Below are 23016 nucleotides of genomic sequence, written 5' to 3' on the forward strand. Positions count from 1 at the left end.
CATTGTGTCATTGAATTGGCGCGGCCTTGACTGAACATTAGCGCATTACTCAAGGTTTTGGGATTAAGGAAAAATTGAAAGTTCTAACAATGGAAATTGAAAACCAGAATACTCGCTCTGACAGTAGAAGTATAATTATTAATAATTTGAAATGGTTTTGTGTAATTCAACCTTTATATAACCTAGAAGTACACATTTCTTGTTTTATTTGTTTGCTCTGACAAGATCAAATATTACATTTTTGTTCCCTCTCAGGAAGTGTCCATGGAAATTGATCCGCCAATAATGAAGGAAGGAAAACATCGTTCAGAGAGCAGGAAATCGAGATCAAAGTCTGCCTCCAGGTTAGGAAAACATGATCCCAGCCCATTTATAATACCTACCGGTTAAGTCTGCGTCTGATGTAAAGATCCCTGTTTTTTCTATCGGTTACACTAGCTTTGATCTATGCATGGCTAAGATTGATGCATGTAATGGACAAAACTAAGCAGGAATCATACAACCCAGCCTGCATGGCCTAAGCTCTTGTCTGATGTTGGGCAGGTCACCTAAGAGGAGGAGATCCCGGTCGAACTCGCGCTCCCGGAGATCACGTCACCGCAGGTCCCGGTCACGCTCCCGAGATCGCCGCCGGCATTCACCGCGCTCCCGGTCACAGGAGAGGCGTGAGCGGGAGAAAGAGAGGGAGCGAAGACAGAAGGGCCTACCGCACGTCAAGAGTGAGACCCTCAGTGGTAAGTGTGTTTTATCCCAGAATGCCCTGCAAGGGATCATTGTAGGTCCTGCATTGGAATCAAGCCATCATGATTTTATTGTCTTTTTTCTCTCTAGTTTGTAGTACTACCCTGTGGGTAGGTCAGTTGGACAAAAGAACTCAGCAGCAAGATGTGGCGAGCCTTCTGGAAGAGTTTGGACAGATCGAGTCTATTAATGTAAGTATTATTTATTGTTATTAATTAGTGATTTCACACACACCCTTATCCAATACCACCATGGGGCAGGAGCGGAGAAAGAGGGAACCCAGGCAAGTACAAGAGTGGTGGTCGGATGTCAGTCAGTTTCATGTATTTTAATTCTCAGAAGACATCAGTGGGGCCTAAAAAAAAGTGAATGTAATGTAACTTAAAGTAATCATCAAAACTGAACTTAAAAACCCATCCATCAGTCACAGATTTGAAAGTAGGGGTGGGCTGAATACCGATTTGAGTGGATTTTGTCATACCATGGATATCGTGATAAATAAATTGTTTAGGCCTATATTGCCATTTTGTTTAAAATGTCAGCGTTACAGTACTTTTTTGCTCTTACTGTAAGCACGAATGGTCATTTATATTTAATACAATTCAGAACAATACAGAATAAGTTACAAAAAGCACTAGTGGTCTATTGCATTACAAAAAGTAAACACATCCCATGTAAATACCCCAATAGAGTGATGAATTCTGAGCATGGTAGTTTTCTGTAGGAAGTCTGCTTATTGGCATGTAGCTGGAGTTCTTGATTAAAAAGAGGTGAGATTTATAGTATTTACATGTAGCAATTTTCAATTTGTTTTACATACTGAGTACTGAGAAATATTTTTTTATAAAATTTTACTTATTTAATTTATATACCTTTTATTTATTTTGCGTGCACAGTTTTGTCACGGTTAAGTTAAAAAAACAAAGAAAAAGGTCTTTAGGGTCATACTGTGTCCAATGCCTCCTCCTTTCAGGTTTTATAAGGTTAAAAGCACTCTTGTCATTTATTTTTTTGAAGGGTTCATTCCGATATTTGTTTATCGTGATATTTCATTGTCATTCGGACAGTGGAAAATTGTGATATTAATTTTAGATCATATCACCCACCGCTATTTGAAATGCATGCATTTTCTTCATCTTTCAACATAACCCCCCCCACACACACCTGCTTGTGAGTTAAGGTCTCCCTCACATATTTATTTTAACATCTTGTTTATTGGTGCCTGCTAGGCGTTTTAAGAACTCGAGGCGAATGTGTACATGAATTAAATGCAGAACCAGTGTCATTTGACAATTTGTGTATTCTTTTGTTTTCAGATGATTCCTCCAAGAGGTTGTGCATACATTGTAATGGTTCACAGACAGGATGCCTTCAGAGCCTTACATAAGCTAAGCAGAGGATCATACAAAGTAAACCAAAAAGCAATTAAGGTACAGTGATCTTTATCCCTTTCCTCTGGTTTTAGACTGTGGGAGAAAAATACTGGCATTGGATTGAAAATTATAACTGGCAAATCTGCTGTCTCTGGCAGCACTACCCTTGCCCAGTATACAGCAGACCGCTGCCTTCAGTTCTGGATATCTTTCAAAATCTCGTAATGGTTCCATTATCAAAGTGAATAATTACAATCATACGACAGGCTTTTAAGGGGATAAAAAAGCCAAATGTTACGCAGATGTTTAAAATGCATCTGAAATTGTATTCGAGACATTAAGAACTGAAAGATTAAAAAAAGCCAGATTTTGGTTTAGAAAAATGCTTAATAATTCATATATTACATTTTAATGTGCTTAAATAAAAAATATCTGAAACTATTACACTGTTTCTATGCTTATTCCTGCTACATGCCTGGAGTTGTATAATATCTCACCTGATACATGCTTGTAGTGGACATTGTTGAATTTTCTTAGTTTTGAAATGTGCACCTATATAATGTGGTGTTCTCCATAATCTCTGAAATAACTACTTCCAGGTGTTCGTGGACCTCTAAAATACTTGTATTAAGCACTACACAGCACTCCTGCACTTTAGAAAGTAATATTTTATGAGAGTTTTAAGCAGTTTGCTATTTATTTTTCACGAAAGATTAATGAGATCTACCAGCAGTGTACTTAACTGTCTGGAACTGCTCTGTCTTTATCATTAACATCTGATCTGGCTGCTTTTAGAGATTTGAACATTACAAATAATCCATCTGTTTCCTGAACACATTAACTATTTAGTCCAAACAAAGTTTGTTTGTGTATGTGTGTGTGTGTGTGTGTGTGTGTGTATGTGTGTATATATATATATATATATATATATATGTATATATATATATATATATATATATATATATATATACATACATATACACACACACACACACACACACACACATAAACGTATATATGAAGGCTGTGAATGTTTTTGACCACATACTTCTAAGACTTTGCTTTTCTCGCTCTTTTTCAGATTGCATGGGCATTGAACAAAGGAATCAAACCTGAATACAAGCAGTACTGGGATGTAGATCTGGGTGTGACCTACATCCCATGGAGCAAAGTAAAACTTGAAGATCTGGACAGCTTCCGTGAGGGAGGCATATTAGACACGGAAACCCTGTGTCCAGGTAACCGCTTTGTCAGACAAGTCGGACCTCTAAACCGACACAACTCTGGTTCAACAAAGACACCTGCCTCGGAGGCCTGAACGCACTGTACCAGTCTCCTCTCGGGCAGGCACGGTCACTGCTACTGCCCTAACTGCATCACTGTATATAGCACCCAAGCAGGAGCTGAGGGGGTCAGAAGGAGGACTGTCTCCCTTCCCACTGATAACATTGAAAGCTGCCAGGCTCCTGGGTAGCAACAGGGGGCAGTGTTGTGCAGCAAAGTAGTGTTTCCAACCCACCCAGCTTTACTGGCATGCAGTTTTCACAGTGTCCCTTTGGGAATCCTGATGCCAGTTGTCTCCTGACAGAGCTGAGCCTGAAATAAACAAACTCCGTCTCTGCTGTGATGCTCTTACTGGTCCAGCAAGCTGCAAACACGCAATTAATCAATTCTGCACACGTCAAACATTTTTTTCTGCCTGAATATATTTTGTGGGGGTGGGCCATTAAAAGGTGTTGAAGTTGAAATATATGCTAAATAATAATTTTGCCACATTCATATTCAGTGCAGGGGTTTACCACAGAAGAACAATAATTGTAATCAAAGGTTTTAGCAATACTTTGGTTTTAGTTGATGTACACGTTTTCCTCTTTTGAAACTAGACGAAAGTTGCATTCAGTGTGCTCCCAGGCTAACTCGTTGAGCTATATTTATTGTATTTGGTGAGCATTAAGAAGTTAAAACAAATGTCTACAATTTTTGTTTTCATCCCAGAATGGAAGACGAATGCCAACGATACAGAGAAGACTGACGAAGTGGCTCAGAATGGAGGCTCTGAAGCTGTACAGGCAGAAGAAGCTCCCGCTGTTGCCCCTGTACAGGTAAAACCTGTAGGATTTCAGGTGAAACACAGAGAGGTTTTTTTCGCTCATTTTAACAGTCTTTTTGTTCCCCAGAAATCTAACGATCCCCCCTTTGCCAACAGATCTAAAATGTACAGGAAATTGCAGTTCACATTTGAGATGCTGTTAGAACAGATTAAATGTGGTCTGTTTGTCTGGTGCCTACCTCTCGTGGGTGTAAACATAAACATGGGTATAGGAGACTTCCGAGCAGAAATCTAAAGATGCATTTTTTTATGTAATTCCACTACAAAAAAAAAGGTTTTATAGGACCAAACATTTCCAAGTTTGGTAATTAATTTAGAACATCTTACTTTTAAGGTTTTATTCTGACACTTTCATAAACTGCAATAACATTCTCTACAGTAAAACTGGAGAGATTCGGAGGTAACAATCGTGTGCAATATATATATATATAAAAAAAAAACCTGCAGCCATGGATTCACAATTTAATGTCATTGAACATTCACAATTGAATGTATCACCCACTTAATACCTTGAATTAATTTTAACTCCTGTAAACACTTTTTCGGGTTTCCTTATAGTCTAAAGTTTATTTTTAATGTTGAGTCAGTCTTTTACTGAAGTTTTCTTAAATATTAAGAAAAGAATTAAGCATTTCTTGGAATTAAGAGAATACCAATTAAGCATAACAAAAACCTTTATGTAATATATTGAACAAAATGATAGAAAAAAATCTCACTTGCTGATATTCAGGACTCAGGTTAAACAGAGTACTGCTTTTCTGGGTAAAGTGTATGAGGTTTGGTTGAATTATCTGGAAGAATAATTTCACGTAAGGAACGTAACAGAAATAAATTGGCAAAAGAATTTGTATGGCTTTATGACTGTTTGTTCACTATTACTGACAATTGACTGACAGACAATAGATCAACTTTTTCCTAGGTTTTTTTGATTCCTCAAGTTAACCCCCCTCCCCCTCCAAAAAAAAACAAGAAAACCTCAGCCTCCCATTTGTTGATCTTTCCACCTTTGTGGTAAAATGACAACCATTTAAAGCCTTATTCCTACTGCAGAATGTAAGTAAGTGTGAAAAAATAAAAAATAAGCCTGTTGTCCTTCAATAATAAACTTCCAGCAGGTTCTGCAAAGTAGTGTTTCTCCTGAGGTCTTTATTTATTGGTTTATTTATTAAAAACACTGATTTCTACATATGTTTATCAGCAGATTGTGAACACGCATCCTGTCCTGGAGGATGCTGTGCTTTGCTAATCTACCATACATACCTGTAATTTCTTGTGTAGCTAAGCCTGTATAGAAAATGAATTCCACCGGCAACATCTTTCTTAGGGAGAGTGTGAAACACCCTGGAGTTCAGCACTGTTTATGATGCCTACCATTTTGGCCATTCAGGTCACATAGCTCCATCTCCTTGGTGAAACGGTTGAATATCTGGGGTTTCCTCTTTCTCTCCCGGACAAGAAGAGCCTCTAAATGCTGAAGAATCTCTCGTGGCAGACTGTTCTCATCCACGTTCTTCACAGAGTTGTGTGTTTTGGGTCTGTCTATTGACCAGGTGGGCAGGGAAAGTACAGGGATGTTGAGCTGCTGCAGGTAACTGCATCACCCCACACATTTGTCTTTTTGGAAGAGCTTCATGATGACATAAAGCTCTGTAGGGCTGCTCTGTAATCTCTGCTCTCACACCCTGTCTGTTCAGGGTAGGTAACATTCACCAAGGCAGGCAGGACAGTGGTGCACAATTCTGGTCTGTGACGAGTGAAATCCAGGGAGTTTGCTTAGTTGTTGTTTTTTTGCCATCGCCAACTGCATAAGAGGGTCCACTTTGGCCTGCGCCCCTGTGTCTGCTGGGTTAGAATCCGACTCTGACCCTGTACCGGATGAAGCGGTTGTTGAAAATGGGTGGATGGATAGTTCGATCAATTGGAGAGAATATTTGTTTTAGTTTAGAGTTGTGTGAAAGCTCAACTTTCAACCACAAGACGCTTTGGCCCTCAAGGACCAGTCTTTTGCACCCCTGTTGTGCCTGTCTCTAGTGCTGTCTTGTGTTAGTGTAAAACCTCTGGCATGTGTGGTGGCAGTGTAATTTCCATCCTCACATCTCCAGTGTCTGGTACTCTTATATCCCTGTGGCATATTGGCATCGTTTTCTGAATCAACACTGAACAGGTGGTTCAACACTCGTGTCTGTGCAAAACGTGTGCAAGCTGATGAAAAACACTTCTACTGTCGCTTGGGAGTGCCTACTACTGTACCCAAAATCTCACTTGCCAGATCTACTTTTCTCACAGCTGAGAACTTCTTTGTAATGAAATTTCAATTCATTAATTTTTTTTATGTAAGAAAAAACACCTAACTTTTAAGTGGTACATTATTAAAGCTGGTCACTATATTTCTCTTTTAATTTGCAGTAATTCCAAATTTGCCCAAGGTTTTTAGCTTTGTGTACATTATACTGTCACTGTAGTTCAAAGTATGTACTGTTACATATTCAACCAATATTGAATACTTTCACCTGCTTCCATATGAACAATCAAGGTCAGTTGTGTTCTTCCACTTATTTAAATAAACATTTTCTTGGATAATTATTTTCAACAGCTGTTTGGGGACTTTTCCATACACACATTCAATAATGGGGCATTTATAATTTTATATTCTGCTAAATTATGATGTGTGTTTGCTTGCAGTTGATTTAGACGTAATGTTTTGAGGAGTGCTATGATTACAAGGTGGGGAATGAACATCTTGGTCTCTGTAAAACTGTATTTGTATCTCCAATATATATTGAATATTAATGAGATGGAACTCTTATTTAATTGTTTTTGACAAGTCTCAGGGTTTATTCTACAGAAAAATCTAAAACTCCTAGTTCAAATATTTACACAGTCTTGGCTCTTGCTTTATCAGATATGTGATCTATAATAAGTAAGTCTTCTATATACATATGGCTGCTTATGCTGAATGCTGAGTGCATTCCATTGTCAGTGCTTCTTTACAGTGATGGGAATAAATAAATTACATCATGTTTCAATTGAAAAGTTTCAACATTAGTTTGGGGAAAAGGAAGTAAGTGGATGTATGTGCTGGGGATTTATATTGTTTTGAACTCTTTTGCAAATGCATTAACAATGTAATGAATCCAACCATGAAAAGAAAAACCTTGTTTAGGAAAGGAAAACATTCACACATTTTAATGTCATGACATACAAAAGAAGGGGCATTTCTACAAGCATTCGTGTGTGGAGCTTCATCCACTGATGTGCAGGTCTTTTCCCATTGAAAGTTCATTGGAACCTCAATTGTTAAAAGGTAACTCGACTGATCCCTTTGTAGCATGTCTGATCATGAATACAGTTACCCTGTAAGTGCTGATTCACCATTTTAAAAAGGCTTATACAGATAGTGGAACACTGTGGTAGCTGTTTTATAACACCTGTAATTATCAGTTGTTTAACAAATAGTCTAATGACTTAACAAATGCTAATGAGCTTTTAGTAACTTCAACAAAATAAAAAATCCTCAGACATATGAGAGAGTTGGTGAATACAGAAAAATGGACACATGTTTAAGGAAGAAACAATGAACTCCTATATCTGTACAGATGTCAGCAAAACCTCTTAAATGGAGATGTTCACAGAATAAAATGAACATTTCTGTCTTCAATTGCTGCTGCTCCCTACAAGTAAGACAAAACCATGATATATTGACATTCTGTAATCAAGGGAGTCGATACAGAAATGGATCCTTGAAGTTCATGTACGTGTAGTGTAGTTTTAAAGGCCCCACTCTAAGCACCAAACAGCATTTTGAAAGTGTATCTGTTATCTGTGGTCATCTGTGGGTGGAGATCTTCCTGAGCAAGTGGAGTGACTCCTGGCCAGAGCCAGAGTGGATCCAGTTTTCATAGGTAAGGGCAGGTTGATGCATCTTCTATACAAAAAAAGATGGGAGCATTTCTGTAATTAGGGAAGCATGGAAGGAAATTCACGGTGAATCCAACCTACCTCTCAATTTTTAAATGCCTTATCAATTTGTATATATAGCTTGTTCTTTGCTAGAAATGCAGTTTCCATATTTCCATAAAACAATGTTCACTATTAGCATTGTAGTTATTATTTGATCCTTCATGAAACTGAGGTGATTTAAATGTTAATGTCCAAGAAATGTAAGCTCAGGGATAAATATTTTTTCTTTACAATGATTTCACCTTCACTGATAGAAATTGGCAGTGAGATCTCCTTTCACCTTAAAGTGAAGCATGTTTTAAACAACCTTTGCATAGAATCTGCCTAATGAATTAAGGGTGAATGTTCTGTTTTGGAGCTTGCTTTCATATGTTATATTAATTTCTTAATGTCTTTATTGTATCATACAAATTGGGCTTCTTAAAATGTATCAAAGATGTGGTCATGTTGCATTGGACACTGTTACGCATGTTCCATTGTAGTCTTCGTTGAAACAAATAGTAAAATACCTTAAAAAGCTTTGGGAACACTAGGCTTACTTTTTACACAATGTCAGTATGGGAAAAATAACAAAGCCATGAAAACATAAACAATGCATTTAATGGACAAATAAACATGATAGTATGAATATATATATATATATATATATATATGTTGGGCAGCTGTTTTGGGAACTGCATAGTGGAATTCCTAAAGGAAGGATGCCAACAGGAAAATGCAACCGAAGTAAACGCTCTTGTGGAAAGGTGACGTCAACGGTGGTGTAAAAATTTGCAAGTACTGTAAATTTGAGCTAATTGCTAGCAGCTTTTTATTCTGAAGTTGAGCTTTGTGGAAAGGACAAGTAGTTAATGTGATTAAATATAAAGGTGAGTAAACACACATGCTTATGGACTTTTTAGTTTTATTTGAGTGACAATATATGATCCATCCTACAAATAATGTTTAGGTACTGCATGGCTGACAGGCCCTGGGGACTAAAGCTTACTCACTACACACTTACATGAGGTTAGCAATTTATTAGAATTAGTGGTGTACTTTTGTTTAATTAACTTGTTTCTTCTATTTTTCTTTCAATATATTTTTTAACATGCTCACAAAACATTTCTAAGTGGTGAAAAATAAGTGAAGAATTACATCTAATACACAGCTCTTTTGTGTACATATATATATATATTTTTTTTTACCTCTTGTGGTTTAATAGTATGGCAAATTTGTCTAACTGGGATTAAAAGAATGTCCAGAATTCAACTGATTACAGTATTGGACAAGGGAAATATACTAGTCACAAGTATAAAATTGTATTTTCCCATTGTACAGTTTGTCTCTGGGTAACAAACAGGTAAGCAGATTGATTCTGATAGCATTGTCCATTTTGCCACTTTCGTGTGTGAAGGAGCCCTCGTGCTTTCCTGCTTCTCGGAGCATGTGGACACTGACCTCCGCTGTGTGCTGATGAGACGTCCTAGAGCTCAAATGAGGGATTGATGTTGGTCTGCCTTTTCAGTCATTTTCTTTACCATTGCTGATGCATTCAATCTTCCTTCTGACACACTCACGTTAGCTGAATGTGAATTGTATGCAGATCAAATGAAGACTGCTCTTATTTTGCCTTCACAAAACTCCTATGTCAAGAGGGTCTTCTCTGTAAAGTCAGTCTTGGTGTAAAGTTTTTTTAATTACACTTCCTATAATAAGTACATCCATACTAATAATATCCAGTCCCCCCTTGATACTTCACTCATGTTTCCTCTAGTTGAATTACATTTTACTGTGCTTGGGTTTAATTTGGTAGAATTGTCTGACGGGCCTAGTTTTTTCATTAGGTTTTAGATGCGCACACACACGTGTTCACTTGAGATGGATGGGAAATAGTTTTTCATATTTTAAACTACACATATAAAATGTTCCAAATTAGCAATGTACCCAGAGAAATACAAATAAATGAACATCCCTACAGGCATCTACACACACACACACACACACACACACACACACACACGTACGTACGTTTTAATTACAACTTCTTTGTAAACACCACTGATGATGATGCAGGCTTCCATTCTTGAAGCTGAATGGTTAGTGTAGACTTATCCTTCAGTCACCTCAAAGGGCCAATTTAGCAGCTGGGGCACATGGCTCTGGGAAGGTGTTGCCAGGCTACCTTGGTATCATACAACACCATTTAAATTGTGAGTTCACGGAGGCCCTCATGAAAAGTGATCACCAGGAGATCAAAATGAATCTATTTCCCTGTTTATTACTTGGTATTTTATTCTAGTCAAGTGGACATTTAATAAAAAAAATATATTTAAAACAGAACATGGCAGCTCATAATTTACATTTCTGCAGAACCTTTTGTGCCTTCTTCTCACCAAGTGCTGATCTAATCAGCGTTGGCTCTTTCAGCTGTTCCTCAGATCTGAAGTGTAAATCTCTGCACTTATTTGAACCTCCTCCCGGAAAACATTATCCAATCTTTATCACAGAGCGCTTCCATGTGCTGATAAATAGGTGTTTGATTCATGGAAGAACGTACACAATAGACCAGTGATGCCGAGTAAAACCATTTGCACCTGCTGATCACAGAAAAGTACATTGGAGTTGCATTCAGCCTGTTCAATATTTTTTTTTATTTCCAGTGTAAGTGTATTATATAAAGATCCAATTCTCCCTTATGTGTCTGCACACCATGATTTATACTTCACTACCAGCCAGCCACGATTGATATTTTGCCACTTGATGCTGTCTGAGTCCAGAGCAACAGGAACCAGAGGGACCACCACTTGTTAATGGTGACAAATAAGAGGTCCCACTTGTAGGCTTTAATCCACAACCTCCAGAGAAAAGCCTCACATGAAAATAAGACCTCATGCCAAGTTTATTGTATTGAGCTTTTCTTGATTTTGAGGTAGTGGTGACCAGAGGTTGTAAAAAATAAGAGCCCAGACTATCTACATGTGCTGCCACAGAATTATACAGTACTTCCCAATGAGAGGACAATAGTGGTTCAAAATGTATGTTCTTCCCCAAAATGTCCGAAATAAATTTCCTGATAATGTTTCCGTTCGTATATGAAGTGACCCTGCCAAGACCAAATGTATTTATTTATGTTTTAAGTTGTGTAGTCTTAAGTTCTTGCACATAGATGGACTGCTCCCTTTTGTTTTGGGTCATTACTTTTCCCTTTGTTGCCGTTCTTAATCCACTAATGATTGTGAGATGACATGGATGTTAAATATATTTCTCTCACTCTTATGTAACATGAGCAACATAATATATATCGTGGTATTGTTTTTTTTTTTTTTTGTTTTTTTTTTCTTCCCCTCTCTTGTTCAAAGTCAATTTTCTTAAACGTCAAGTCTGTCTTTGAAATCTGGAATGAATACGAGAGAAGCGGTGCAGCTTCAGAACACACTGCAGGTACACTGGGTAGTGAATGACAATATTGCGCTTGTGTCTTTTGTTTGTGTTCCAGGTTCCTGCCGTTCAGACGATGGGTGGCGTTGGCGCTCTGCAGCCTCCTGGTTTTCCCGCACACATGAGCCTGCCCCCGCCAGCCTTCCCCCCTGGTGTGCCCCCCCCACCGCCCTTTATGCGGCCTGGCTTCAACCCTCTTCAGATGCCACCAGGTAGTCTGACCTCATCATGTTCCTTTGGAACCTCGGCTATTTTCTGTGAAAAGAAATGCATTGTAAATGAAGTTGCAGAATAAAGGTGAAATTGAGCATCACCTATGAATGCCACTTTAACCCATAGGAACCACATCATATGAGTCGCTTACAGAAGCCTGGTAAATTGGGATCATGTATGTTTGTCAAGCCTGTTAAATGTTTGTAGCATGTATGTTACACTGGACACTTTAAATTGTATCTCAAGGTTTGAAAGACTGGCGCATTTGACAGTGTGTCATAAGATACTGGTTCTCTTGAGTTCATCTTGGTTTTTCATTTGTGAGTGGGTTTTTTTTGCAAGAGCTTCAAGTCACTTACCAGTGCTTCTGTTTCCTGGGGATGCAGGCTTTCTACCACCTGGGGCCATGCCTCAGATGGGCACAGGAGCACCGTTACCTCCAAGCGCTGCCGTCAATATCCCAACATGTAAGTGGCGTCACACATAAGGGTCAAGGCATGCCTGCAATCACTCTGGATTGTCTGCCAGCACACCAATATTATTATTAGATGACAGATAAATGGTTTAAAATGTACACAGCTAACTTGCCTTTACTGAACAGTAGGTGTATTTTCCTCTGTAATGCAGTGATCAGAACTGGATACAATTTTCTGACATCAGACCTCATATACTGTGCATTTTGTGAGATTCCTGTTCTTTGCTGTCCTTTTCTGCATTACTTATATGCCTCCGTGTTTAATTTCAGCTGCGGTCCCTGGGAGTTCGGTAGAAGACACGACGAAGGACACTTCAGTTGGGAATCCCATGTCCTCTGCTGTCGGCCGAGGAAATAACTCTGAAGCCACTGACGGTTCCAAACTCTATGGCTCTGTACCTGGGATGAACCAGGGCATCAATGCCAACCTGCCGGTGTCTATGCCACAGCCAATGACTGGCATTGGTAAGTGCTGTGTCTTGGCTTGGTAATCCTTCCATTTAATGTGCAAGGGAGACAAAACATTTTTTTTTAGTACACTATGATACTGCTGTAGGAGACTGAAAAATAACATGCAAATTTTGTACTTTATCTTTCCCCACCTACAGAGAAAATAGAACCTCTGTTTATTTATAGCAGTTTATACTAATTTCCACTAATCCAATTATAGTTAGTAGGGATACTTTACTTTTAGCAACTCTTTAGTGCAATAAAACGAGTCAAATGTCTTTTTTTGTGTGTTTTTTTTAACAGGGAATCAAGTGGGCGCTCCAGGAGGTCCAGTAATGAACCTCCAGCCTCCATCTGGAGGGCTGCTTGGTGCCAGGCCGGGGATGATCCCTCTTCAGCGGCCCCCAGGAGTGCCGCCCCCCCACATGCCTCGCTTCCCCCTGCTCCCGCCCCGTCCCAACATGCCCATGCCCCCTCAGATGATGCACAGAGGGCCCCCTCAGATGATGCACAGAGAGCCTCCACCAGGGGGCTATGGCATGCCCCCACCACATGGCATGAGGGGGCCCTTTCCTCCTCACGGCCCCTTTGTCCGGCCCGGCGGCCCCAGGGGTCCCCCGGAGGGAGCGGAGGAGCGAGACAGCAGGCAGTTCAGGACCGAGCGGCAGGGTTTCGGCCCGGGGCGAGAGCGGGAGCCGGACCGCTTCGGCAGGCGGCCCTTCGGGGGCGGGGGGCGGGGGGAGCCTGAAGGCCGAGAGCGCTTCATCGGTCGCCATGAAGACTATGAGCGAGGGGGCGGGCGTGACAGGAGGGACTGGGGCCGGAGCCCGGAACACGAGCGCAGCAGGGAAGCCGAGGACAGAAGCCGGCGCTCCAGCGGACACAGAGACAGGGACCGAGAGCACGGGTCCAGAGACCGCGACGCGCGCAGGGACCGAGAGGACAACCATGGCAGGGAGAAAGACGACGAGGCGGAGAGTACAGACAAATATCGTGACTCGAACAGCACTGAGCAACCTGTGGACTCTGAGAAAGAGCCGTCGGCGCCCGACAACGAGCCCACAAAATCTTCTGACGTGACTGTGGAGCCAAGCCTTGCAGAGACTTCAGCTCCGACTGAGCCAGTGGAAAAATCTCAAGAGGCAGAGTCTTAGAAAAATAACAACAATTAAAAAGAACTGTTATGGCAGACTGCCCTCTAAACCACATCGTCCCACTTTGGATCTTGAATGTTGTATACAAAAAAAGAAAAGAAAAAAAAAGGATGCTGTAAATATGCTTATGCTACTCAACACCTCTTTGTAGTTTTTGGGGGAAGCGTTTTGTTTGTACCCCTATGTGTTTAAAGAAAATAGAATCAATTTGAAAAGAAAAAAAAAAAACTAAAAAAATCCAAGGAAAGAAAATACCCTTTTGCTGTAACTTTTTTTTTTAACTTTCAATGTTTACAGAGCATAGGACATGAGAGGTTTCTATCATTTTTAAATTAAAACAAAAAACAAAATAAAATCTCCTCCAACGTTTGAGCTTTAGGGATTTGTTTTTAATAAACTATTTTCGTACCAAACTTTAAAGCGTGTGATATTCTTCCTGTAAAGTGATGGTTTTAAAACTCGGGTTTCGACAGTTCTGCATTTTGCTACATTTCTTTAACATCTTTATAATACTGTACTTTTCATGTATAATCAGAAATTTAACCTGTGAAATGTTTCATGGGGGAAATGTTTTGTTCCTTTTCAGCCTATATTGTATATCGTAATGTTGTTTTATCTGTAGGGACCGTCCATCTTTGCGATATGAATTCCTGGTTTGCAAAAATACTTATTACTAAGTTTGTATAATTAAAAAGGTAAGTTTTGTTTGAATTATTATTGCCGAGTTAAGTCTCATAATGCCTGTTTCCCCTTTAAAGATGAAGTCTCATTATTAATGAACACCATTTTTTCGTTTTGCTCTACCAAGACTACAGTGTTACAAATGGGAAAAAGTTAATTTAAGGAAAATGAAAAGAGCAATTAGTACATTGATCCATTTTTCTTTTCTGTTCATTCCTTGGGGACTCAAAAGGGTTTGAAAGGTGGTTTGCAGTCTCCGAGAGCTGCACGGTTTTAACTGCAGGCGAATAATAATAATATGGCTCAAGAGCTAGCACAGTGAATTTGGTGCAGTGGAGTGAATACTTGTTGAAGAGCTCGACTAGAAGGAAACCCATCGAGTGATGCATTCACAGACTGGAGTCTTTTGCCACTGACTCACGTAAATATAGCCCAAGATCTCTGTCCCTGTTTCAGTCTCTGGTATAGTTTCCAAGTTACTACCTCTCATTTCCTATGCCTGTGACATCTTTATAAAGGAAATAAACAATTACCTGTAAGGGATTGATGATGCCACCCTAAACCCTTTTTCTGTAGCTCAACAATGAGAAGTGGAACATGGCATAAACCGCATGGAGTTTGATTAAGGTCAGGACTAAGAATAGTCCATTACACAACAGATTTTGAGTTTGTATGGTGAAGAACGTCACACTGAGCACATTCAGGTTGTCTCCCTGGGGGTTATCCAGCCCTACACTACAGTACTTACAATTAGGTCAGACATATTTTGTATGTTTTTAAATGTAAATATTTTGCCTTTAAATAGATTTTGTATACTGTTCACACAGTTTTATGAAAGTCCTTCTTTTTCCAGTTTGGATTGTTATTCTAGCTAGATCTGCTTTCTAACCCTAAACACAACTCTTTTCATTGCATACCTTTTCAGACCCTTGAAGTGGCTGTTTTCCATATCTATATATTGATATATAAATGCATTTTGTGGAAACCAATGTTATTCAGCCAACATGTGAGGGGAAATGAGCAATAATCACACTTCACTACTTGCACAACAAGATAGAGGGTATAGGTTCTCATTCAAGTTCACTTATCTAATTAGTTGCTGGTGTGAAAACTAAGCCCAATGTGTGAATTAAAAAAGTAAATATGTAAATAATAAAATGACAAGCCCAAATACAAACGACTTGCAAATGTAAACCTTCAACATCTAAACAGCTGAGGATAATGCCATGATGACTAGGTATACCTAGCTATAATGTTGGTAGTTAAGCTAGAAATAAAGAACTGGCGTATCTGATCCATCTCTACTGCGGCGCACAGTCAGCACTGCGCAACGGCCACGGCAACTACGCAGTCTGAACGAGAATTGCGTAAGCCTTTCAGCTCGGTCCGTGGTATGGCGGCTAGAGTTTTAATCATTTATAATGTGGAATTATTTGGAAATAGCAAAAACAAATGCTTCAGCAGTATTTACTAATGGGTATGATTCTCTCTCAGAAAACAAAAACAAAAAATATGTCCCGGTCTAACGCTATCTTGACACATGACGTGCAGGCAGCTGTGGCACAGATTTCTGCGCAGATCTGAAGAATCCCGCCGATCCCATTGGTGGAGCCGCGCACATCCGCGCTGCACCAACACGACCTTTGTCTCGATTGCGCTTGCGTGAGGGCGGGCGGAGTGAGTGCGCAGATTGAGCTCTGATTGGCGGCGCTGCGGACGGGACTCTGTTTGGGTTATTTCAACACAGAGGCAGGAGCGAGTGTTGCAGGCTCTTCGTTTCGTAAATCAAGTTCAAGCAACATGGCGTTGAAGGCGGTGTGTGTACTGAAGGGTGCCGGCGAAGTCTTCGGAACTGTCCACTTTGAGCAGAAGGTACTTCATAGCTGTTTGAATGACGTGGGGGTGGTTGTAGTTCCCCCGAGCCCAGGCCTTCACTGCGCCGACAGACCCGTCATATTGGAAGAGCAGTATCGCGCTCTCGTTGCATCGGATCATTGAAGAGCTTCGCTGTTGTTTGCTGTATTAATCCAGATCACATGCAGAGCTGTGCAATCGATACAGTTCTTGATTTTAAATGTCTATATAAATCTGACTGACTAGCTGTATTAACTATGCATGTTAATCTTAGTATAAGACTGCACATTTTGCTGCTTTTAAACTATCTCCATTTGAGTGCAAATGATCTAGAGCCGTGTCACCTGCTTTAGTAATGGGGGTGTCCGTTTCCCCCAGGTAGTTCAGTATTTCGTTGCACGTCTTGCGTTGCCGTCACTTGTTGCACGTTTTGAAGGAGCCCACCTGGCGCCCTGTCATCTGTGCTATAATGCAGGTTGCATAACTGGGGCAAAGTCCTCTGTTCGGACTTCAGTGCTAAATGTGTTGCATCTGACCGTGTTTAGACGTTGCGTTATGAGGGCCCATTTGGCCGCCGATTCGACACCGTTGTTTTTCTGTCATCTGGGGCGTTTTGCTGAGTCACTTTCTTAAAACTGCCTAAGATAAGGCTCTGCCACTGCTTTGCAATGCGGCATGTTTGTGGGGTGGCATTTAGTTGCAGAATTTCTGTTGGAAATACTGTTACCGACGTGTATAACCTCATTTTGGCGGATACCTGTGATCACTTAATCCTGCGCATAGTTTAAGTAGTCTGTGGGATTATCAATGGGGTGTAACGCAAATATATTCTCAAATGAACCACTTGCCATGTGCAAGTAATAATACATGCGTTTCAAATGCTACTGTTAATTTGCCTGCATTTGAATAATATTTTAAATGTATGATTTCTCCGCTGGGACTTCCAAGTCTGGCTTTAACACTCTTTCATGTATATGATGCAGACTTTGTTTTCTTCCAAGGATGGAGGGGCACCTGTTAAACTGACAGGCCAGATTGTTGGATTAACTCCAGGGAATCATGGCTTTCATGTTCATGCATTTGGAGACAACACCAATGGTAACCCTGACTGTCCCACAGTGGTATATGTAGAAAATAATTCCTTTGGGGAACAATATTAGGGCTAAACTAGATTGGTATTAATTTCTATTTAAAACTTATCATGGTTGAATATGAAAATGGATTTAGAAATTCCAGCTTTGAATTCTTGCCCCCCAATTTCTCCCACAAACTCCCCAAAACATTACATTTAACAAGGTTATTGTTGCATTTTAAAATAAATAAATGTATAGCCCTGTCTTAATGGCTACATAATTCCCTTATTCAGATAATCCAATGGTGTGGAGAGATCTGACTGACAAAACATTTATGATATGGCAAAAAATATCAATTTTTTAAGGCCATCTATTGCTTAATAAAAAATAGTTCAGTTAAACACCAGAGATTAGTGACCGAATTAAGTACAGGTCCACAATTCCTTATCCAAAACTCTTGGGGCCAGATGTTTTGAAAGTATTCAGATTTTGGAAAGGTAGTACAGTATATAAACTTAAAGGGCTGTGTTTTGCCAGTTTAGGTTCTACATGTTGGTGATGCTTGTTTCTGTATTTGCAGGCTGTATAAGTGCTGGCCCTCACTTCAACCCACACAATAAAAATCACGGCGGTCCTAAAAGTGAAGAGAGGTGAGGCTACAAAATGGATGAAATACAAAACTTGGACTTGATTTTGAATTTCAGAAATCTACCTTGGTTATTTCTTGGTTTTAGTTTATAATTAAAAGGGGAACATGCATTTGTTTTCCCCTTTACCTGTTGCTGTAGTGCAGTGGGTTTCAAACCGGTCCTGGAGTACCCCCTGCCCTGTTGTTTTTTGTTCCAGCCGAGGTCTTAATTACATAACTTAACTTAGCTTTGTTAGTTCAATTAAGCAATTAAGACCTCGCTTGGAACAGCAGGGCAGGGGGTACTCCAGGACTGGTTTGAAAACCACTGCTGTATTGTATAAGAGATTGATTATATCATATTAACAAAGAATCTGGAAGAGTGCTATACATTGTGCTTATATGCTACAGCAACACTTAAAGGTGCATAACCATATTTTTAGGAATGGCATGTATAACTTGCATTCATAGTGAGATGTGTGAATCTTGGCACTCGAACATATTGATCAACATTTACTGTACTCCTGTCTTCATGTCTGTGGCTTTGTTGATCAGAGAACTACTGATAAGGTTTCCGAAGTGTACTATGCTAGTGTAATTTAGACCCTTTGTGGTCTGGGATGCATATGGTAGGTTGCCGTGCGAAAAGTCCTCTTGGTAAGTTGATAACTGGGTATTTTCATGTTCTAGCAAATCGAAGGTCATGATCTAATCCTGTCAGTTTTCATTAGTCTATTGGAGTAGTGATTTGTGTAATTGATTCCGTGTCTGATCTACATCTGTATTTTTAGGCATGTAGGTGATCTTGGCAATGTTGTGGCTGGAGATGATAAAGTCGCAATCATTGACATTGAGGACAAACACCTAACCTTGACTGGACCATATTCCATCATTGGACGAACAATGGTGGTAAGATATGAGAGGGTTTTTTTGTTTTGTGGACAAAGTTAAACCGACATTTCGTGCAGTGCACCTTCTTTCTTTAGCAGTGGAGTTTACTCTGATCTAGCCTCAAGCCAACTGTTATGTCTGTGCTATTTTGAGCTGAAGATAAAGGTTACATTGCATCTAGTGTAACTGAAAAATGCATGTTTTTGTAGCACTGAATTTACATTTGTGTTAGGAAAAGTGTTTACATGCCTTGCTTTCAAATTTAAACTTGTCACAAGGTGACACCCTGCTCAAGTGTGGTGGAGTAACTTACTCAGGCCTGTGTTAAATATGAATGAGAATCAGTCTACCCACCAGTCAATCAGAAATGCATCACTTTATTTAGCAGTTCAGTGTCAGGCTTGTGTTTACCACATGGAAAGTCAACATCAAGTATTGGTTTTGGAATTTGTGGTTGGCATATGGGTTGAATCCTTGCTTTATTCTGAGGTACCTTAAGCAGAAAGGGCTTATTAAAGACTGAAGAGCTGTTTGGTCTCGTCTTATTTGGCATTGACCCCGAGCAAAGAAAAGCTGTGTGCCTGGGGTATTTAGAATCTGTAACCATCTTTAATTCAATTTGTGTGCTAAAGACCCTCCCAAACCTACATCCTACAAATTCTTAGTGTATTCATGCACTTCAAGATGTTTTCCAAACTATTGTATATAACCTGTTATATAGGTTTAGGGAAGGTGCCTGTGAAAACTTGCAGAAAATGAAGTTGTCTGAATGACAAAAGGTTTATTAAATCCACTGAAAAATAAATGCTTTAGTGACACACCCCTAATGGTATGATTTTTGGTTTTACGTCAAGCAAGTCCTGTGTAGGGCCAGACCAAATCCAAACCATAGCTTTGTCTAAAACCCACAGAAGTTTCTAGTATGAAGATTTTCTGCAGAATTCAATTCAGATAAGGTAACTCAATTTGTGCATTGTCACACCACAACAATAACAAAAGTAACCTCTTAATCACACTAATAGACTAATGTTTTATTGAATTTTATATCTTGACTCTGAAATGTTAGTGCACAATACATACAGGTTCATGGAGGTTGTTGGTTTGACCTTTTGTATTTCGTTGCTAGGACAACTGCATTGCACATTTTGATCCGTGGTACAGCACGTCTGATGACAATTGCAGTCTGAAGCTTAAAATAACCTTGTGACAAAACTACAATATCAAATCGACTGGAAAAAGGAAGCATAGCAAAGATGCCAACAACAGCTACATCCAGCACCATGCCAATGATCATGCTTGATAATGCCCATGTGATTACTCTAAAGATGGGGATTACTTTTGCTTGCCTTCTGTCAGCACATCACTGACCACTGTTGGAAGACTTGAAATATAGTTTGCAATCTGCATTTCTTTATACAAGAGCATTTAAATCCAACATTATCTGCAGAATTGAAGTTTAAAGCTTTGGCTGAATTTGGAAACCTTTCCTGCAGATTCCATCTGGCCCTAGTCATGAGCTTTTGAACTGAAATCTGTCTGCTTTGTCTAAATGTTTTGTTTGCGGTTTCAGATCCACGAGAAGGCCGATGACCTTGGCCAAGGGGGAGATGATGAGAGCCTCAAGACTGGCAATGCTGGTGGGCGGCTGGCCTGTGGGGTCATTGGCATCGCCCAGTGAGGAGAGCTGCAGTCCCAAAGCACTGGAGCTACAATGTAGGCGACCAATGTCAGTGCCCCCCCCCCCCCCCCAAAAAAAAATGTAAAACCCTTGAAGGTAGTTCACCTTTTCATAAATCGCTAATGTTAATTAAAACCATAGTTGTAATTTTTGTCCCAGTGTTTAACATTTTTTTGTTGTGAAGTCTATGTAAAAGTCATTGTCTGAAACAACAAACACCTGCAGCATTAAGGGATGTTTTTTCCACTCTTTGCTGTACACCAAATAAATATTGACCACTGCAACAGTGTTTTTTTCTTTGTATCCATCTAATGTAGTTTCTGTTTTTTCACCTTTTGTATAGGAGTTAAACTTGTAGTGGCTTTTTAAAGAAATTCTACACTTCGAAATGTCTTTAAATTGATGTTTCTAACTTGGTAGGATCGATCTTGCGTAAAGAACAATTCAATCTTCTAATGCCCATTTTTTTTTTTTTGCCTGTAGAATTCAACCTTTTGAAGTAATGTAGCTGTATTTTGACAGCAGTGACCTGCTGTAATTCCCTTCAGGTTCTGCATGTCAGGGGAATGCCTCATGCAAACGTCATATTTCAACATGGCTGGTTTGGATAAAGTTAGAAAGTACTGGACATGTGTCCAGAAGACTGAATTTGTTAACAAATCTGGAAACTTGATATCCATGCAATGTCTTATGTAAACTCTTGGTGGCGCAATTCAGACAATCTTAAATTAACCAGTTGATGGCAGTGGATCTTGGTAGTTGCCTCCTTCAATAATAAGTGTGAATTAACTAATTGTAGCAATTGGTTTTTAAAGGTATATGAACTAAGTTGTAAGAGGGATTGCATTTTATACACCCTTTTGGAATTTTCTCTAATTAGCCTTTTTGGCTTGTATTTTAAAGGGCAACCTGAAAATCTCAAATGTCCCACTATGAAACCCTTCCTGGTAGTGCCTTTTAAATGGGCAAGAAACTTTTAAAATCTGCATTACAGTATATGTCAAATGCCAAAAAAAGTGCCTGCTGAAGCAATAACATTTGGTCTCTTTAAAGCTCTTTCTGGCTGGTTTCAGTTTAGGGGCACTCTACCTAAAATAACAGTGAGGAGTCCATTTCTTGGTTTGTACGAAGATGATGCTTGTTGGTGTTCAGATGGCAAACCACTACTGAAAATACTTGTTGGGTAGGGACCAGGGAGGTTGGGTACCTCTGGACCAGGGAATCCATAAGAATTCCCTTTTACCAAGAGAGGGGGGCACTGTGCTGTGGGATGTGTTTTCCTGTCATAGTGTTGTAAGGTACTTCCTACTATGGATCGTAAAGATGATATTGGGTTTGTTTAAAGCGTCCAATTACTATATGAACCATTGGAGAGGGTACTGTATGATGGATACGTTTGCCATTCAATTGAACATTTGAGGTGCCATGGAAGTCTCCAAAAAGGTTGCAAGTAAGATAAAACATTTATCAAGGATCAGTTTCTACCAGAATCAAACAAGTCTGTGCATCCAGATAAGCTGGGTTTTTCCCTGAAAATTCAGTTTTATTTTCAAATTTATAAAAGGGGTAAGTGCGCTAGTTGGTGTGCTACACTAAATGGTATAGTTGAGTGTACATTGACCTTTGTATGTCCAGTGTTTGTATTCAGTTTTGTGTTTATAACTACATAGTTGTAGTTGTAGAGGTGGCTAGGACCTTCAATCTATACATATCTGGCAAAGGAACAAGGTGTTTGAGTGGCTTCCACTTGTATCTTACCATTCTTAAATTATGTTGTGTGGATTTTAGGGTTGGTTAATATAATTAAGATATCATATGCATGGTTTGTTTCAATAAAAAAAAAAGTGCACATGTTGTATTTGTCCCTTAATAATCCCATCTTACATGATTATTTGTTCTGCCCTCTCCCCTTCCACGCTATGACTTCCTCTTAAGTTTGCCCAGGTACATGGCTTCTGCCATCTGATATTGAAGAGAAACTTCTGGGGCAGCCAGGGTCCTTCACTGTAGACATCATGCGATTCCAGTGTCCATGGGGAGGAAAAGTTTCCAAATAAAAAGGGGAACTACAGGAAAGGGGATTTTTTTTTTTTTTTTTTTTTTTCCTGAAGTTTGTTCCATAGAAGAATCCAGAGAAAACCCGAGTAGGAAAACCTGCTGTAACCCTACAGCCTGCATGACTTTCATTCAACATTTGCACCAGTTTTTAGGAAAGAAGCCTGACATTCCAATTAGGAACATATGAACACACGTTTAACACACAAATGGTGATTTATGTATTTGTTTTATGACGGGTTTGGCTTAAGAATTGAAAG

The 23016-nt window shown here is 39.6% G+C and overlaps 2 protein-coding genes across 4 annotated transcripts in view; both read left to right on the forward strand.

The window, feature by feature from the left end:
• scaf4a (SR-related CTD-associated factor 4a) overlaps nt 1-14309 on the forward strand; it is a 29022-nt gene extending 14713 nt beyond the window's left edge. The window contains exons 11-20 of one of the 2 annotated variants that reach the window (XM_066699831.1): nt 256-344; nt 544-734; nt 832-932; nt 2058-2171; nt 3196-3352; nt 4110-4237; nt 11663-11816; nt 12204-12284; nt 12563-12757; nt 13046-14309. In XM_066699831.1, the coding sequence (XP_066555928.1) occupies nt 256-344; nt 544-734; nt 832-932; nt 2058-2171; nt 3196-3352; nt 4110-4237; nt 11663-11816; nt 12204-12284; nt 12563-12757; nt 13046-13896 (2061 nt within the window). In that variant the 3' untranslated portion in view covers nt 13897-14309. The remainder of the gene's footprint in view (nt 1-255; nt 345-543; nt 735-831; nt 933-2057; nt 2172-3195; nt 3353-4109; nt 4238-11662; nt 11817-12203; nt 12285-12562; nt 12758-13045) is intronic. The other variant, XM_066699832.1, reaches the window with a different exon arrangement.
• Nucleotides 14310-16280: 1971 nt separating this feature from the next.
• sod1 (superoxide dismutase 1, soluble) lies at nt 16281-20985 on the forward strand. Of its 2 annotated transcripts, none has more exons than XM_066699833.1 (5): nt 16281-16449; nt 17415-17529; nt 18085-18154; nt 18924-19041; nt 20594-20985. In XM_066699833.1, the coding sequence occupies exons 1-5, from the start codon at nt 16378-16380 to the stop codon at nt 20699-20701; spliced, it is 483 nt and encodes a 160-aa protein (XP_066555930.1). In that variant the 5' UTR covers nt 16281-16377; the 3' UTR covers nt 20702-20985. The 2 variants fall into 2 exon arrangements, with proteins under 2 accessions (XP_066555930.1, XP_066555931.1); XM_066699834.1 differs by having other exon boundaries at nt 16285-16449; nt 17433-17529.
• Nucleotides 20986-23016: the final 2031 nt, after the last annotated feature.

Source organism: Amia ocellicauda, chromosome 3 (genome assembly GCF_036373705.1).
Source record: "Amia ocellicauda isolate fAmiCal2 chromosome 3, fAmiCal2.hap1, whole genome shotgun sequence".
In the NCBI taxonomy this organism is placed as follows: domain Eukaryota; kingdom Metazoa; phylum Chordata; class Actinopteri; order Amiiformes; family Amiidae; genus Amia; species Amia ocellicauda.

Excerpts from the sequence above, each read along its gene's own strand:
- sod1 (XM_066699833.1), top strand. The coding sequence starts at position 16,378 with ATGGCGTTGAAGGCGGTGTGTGTACTGAAGGGTGCCGGCGAAGTCTTC. Across the intron at positions 16,450-17,414 it reads CTGTCCACTTTGAGCAGAAG|ACTTTGTTTTCTTCCAAGGA; the intron begins GTACTTCATAGC and ends TATATGATGCAG. Across the intron at positions 19,042-20,593 it reads TCATTGGACGAACAATGGTG|ATCCACGAGAAGGCCGATGA; the intron begins GTAAGATATGAG and ends TTGCGGTTTCAG.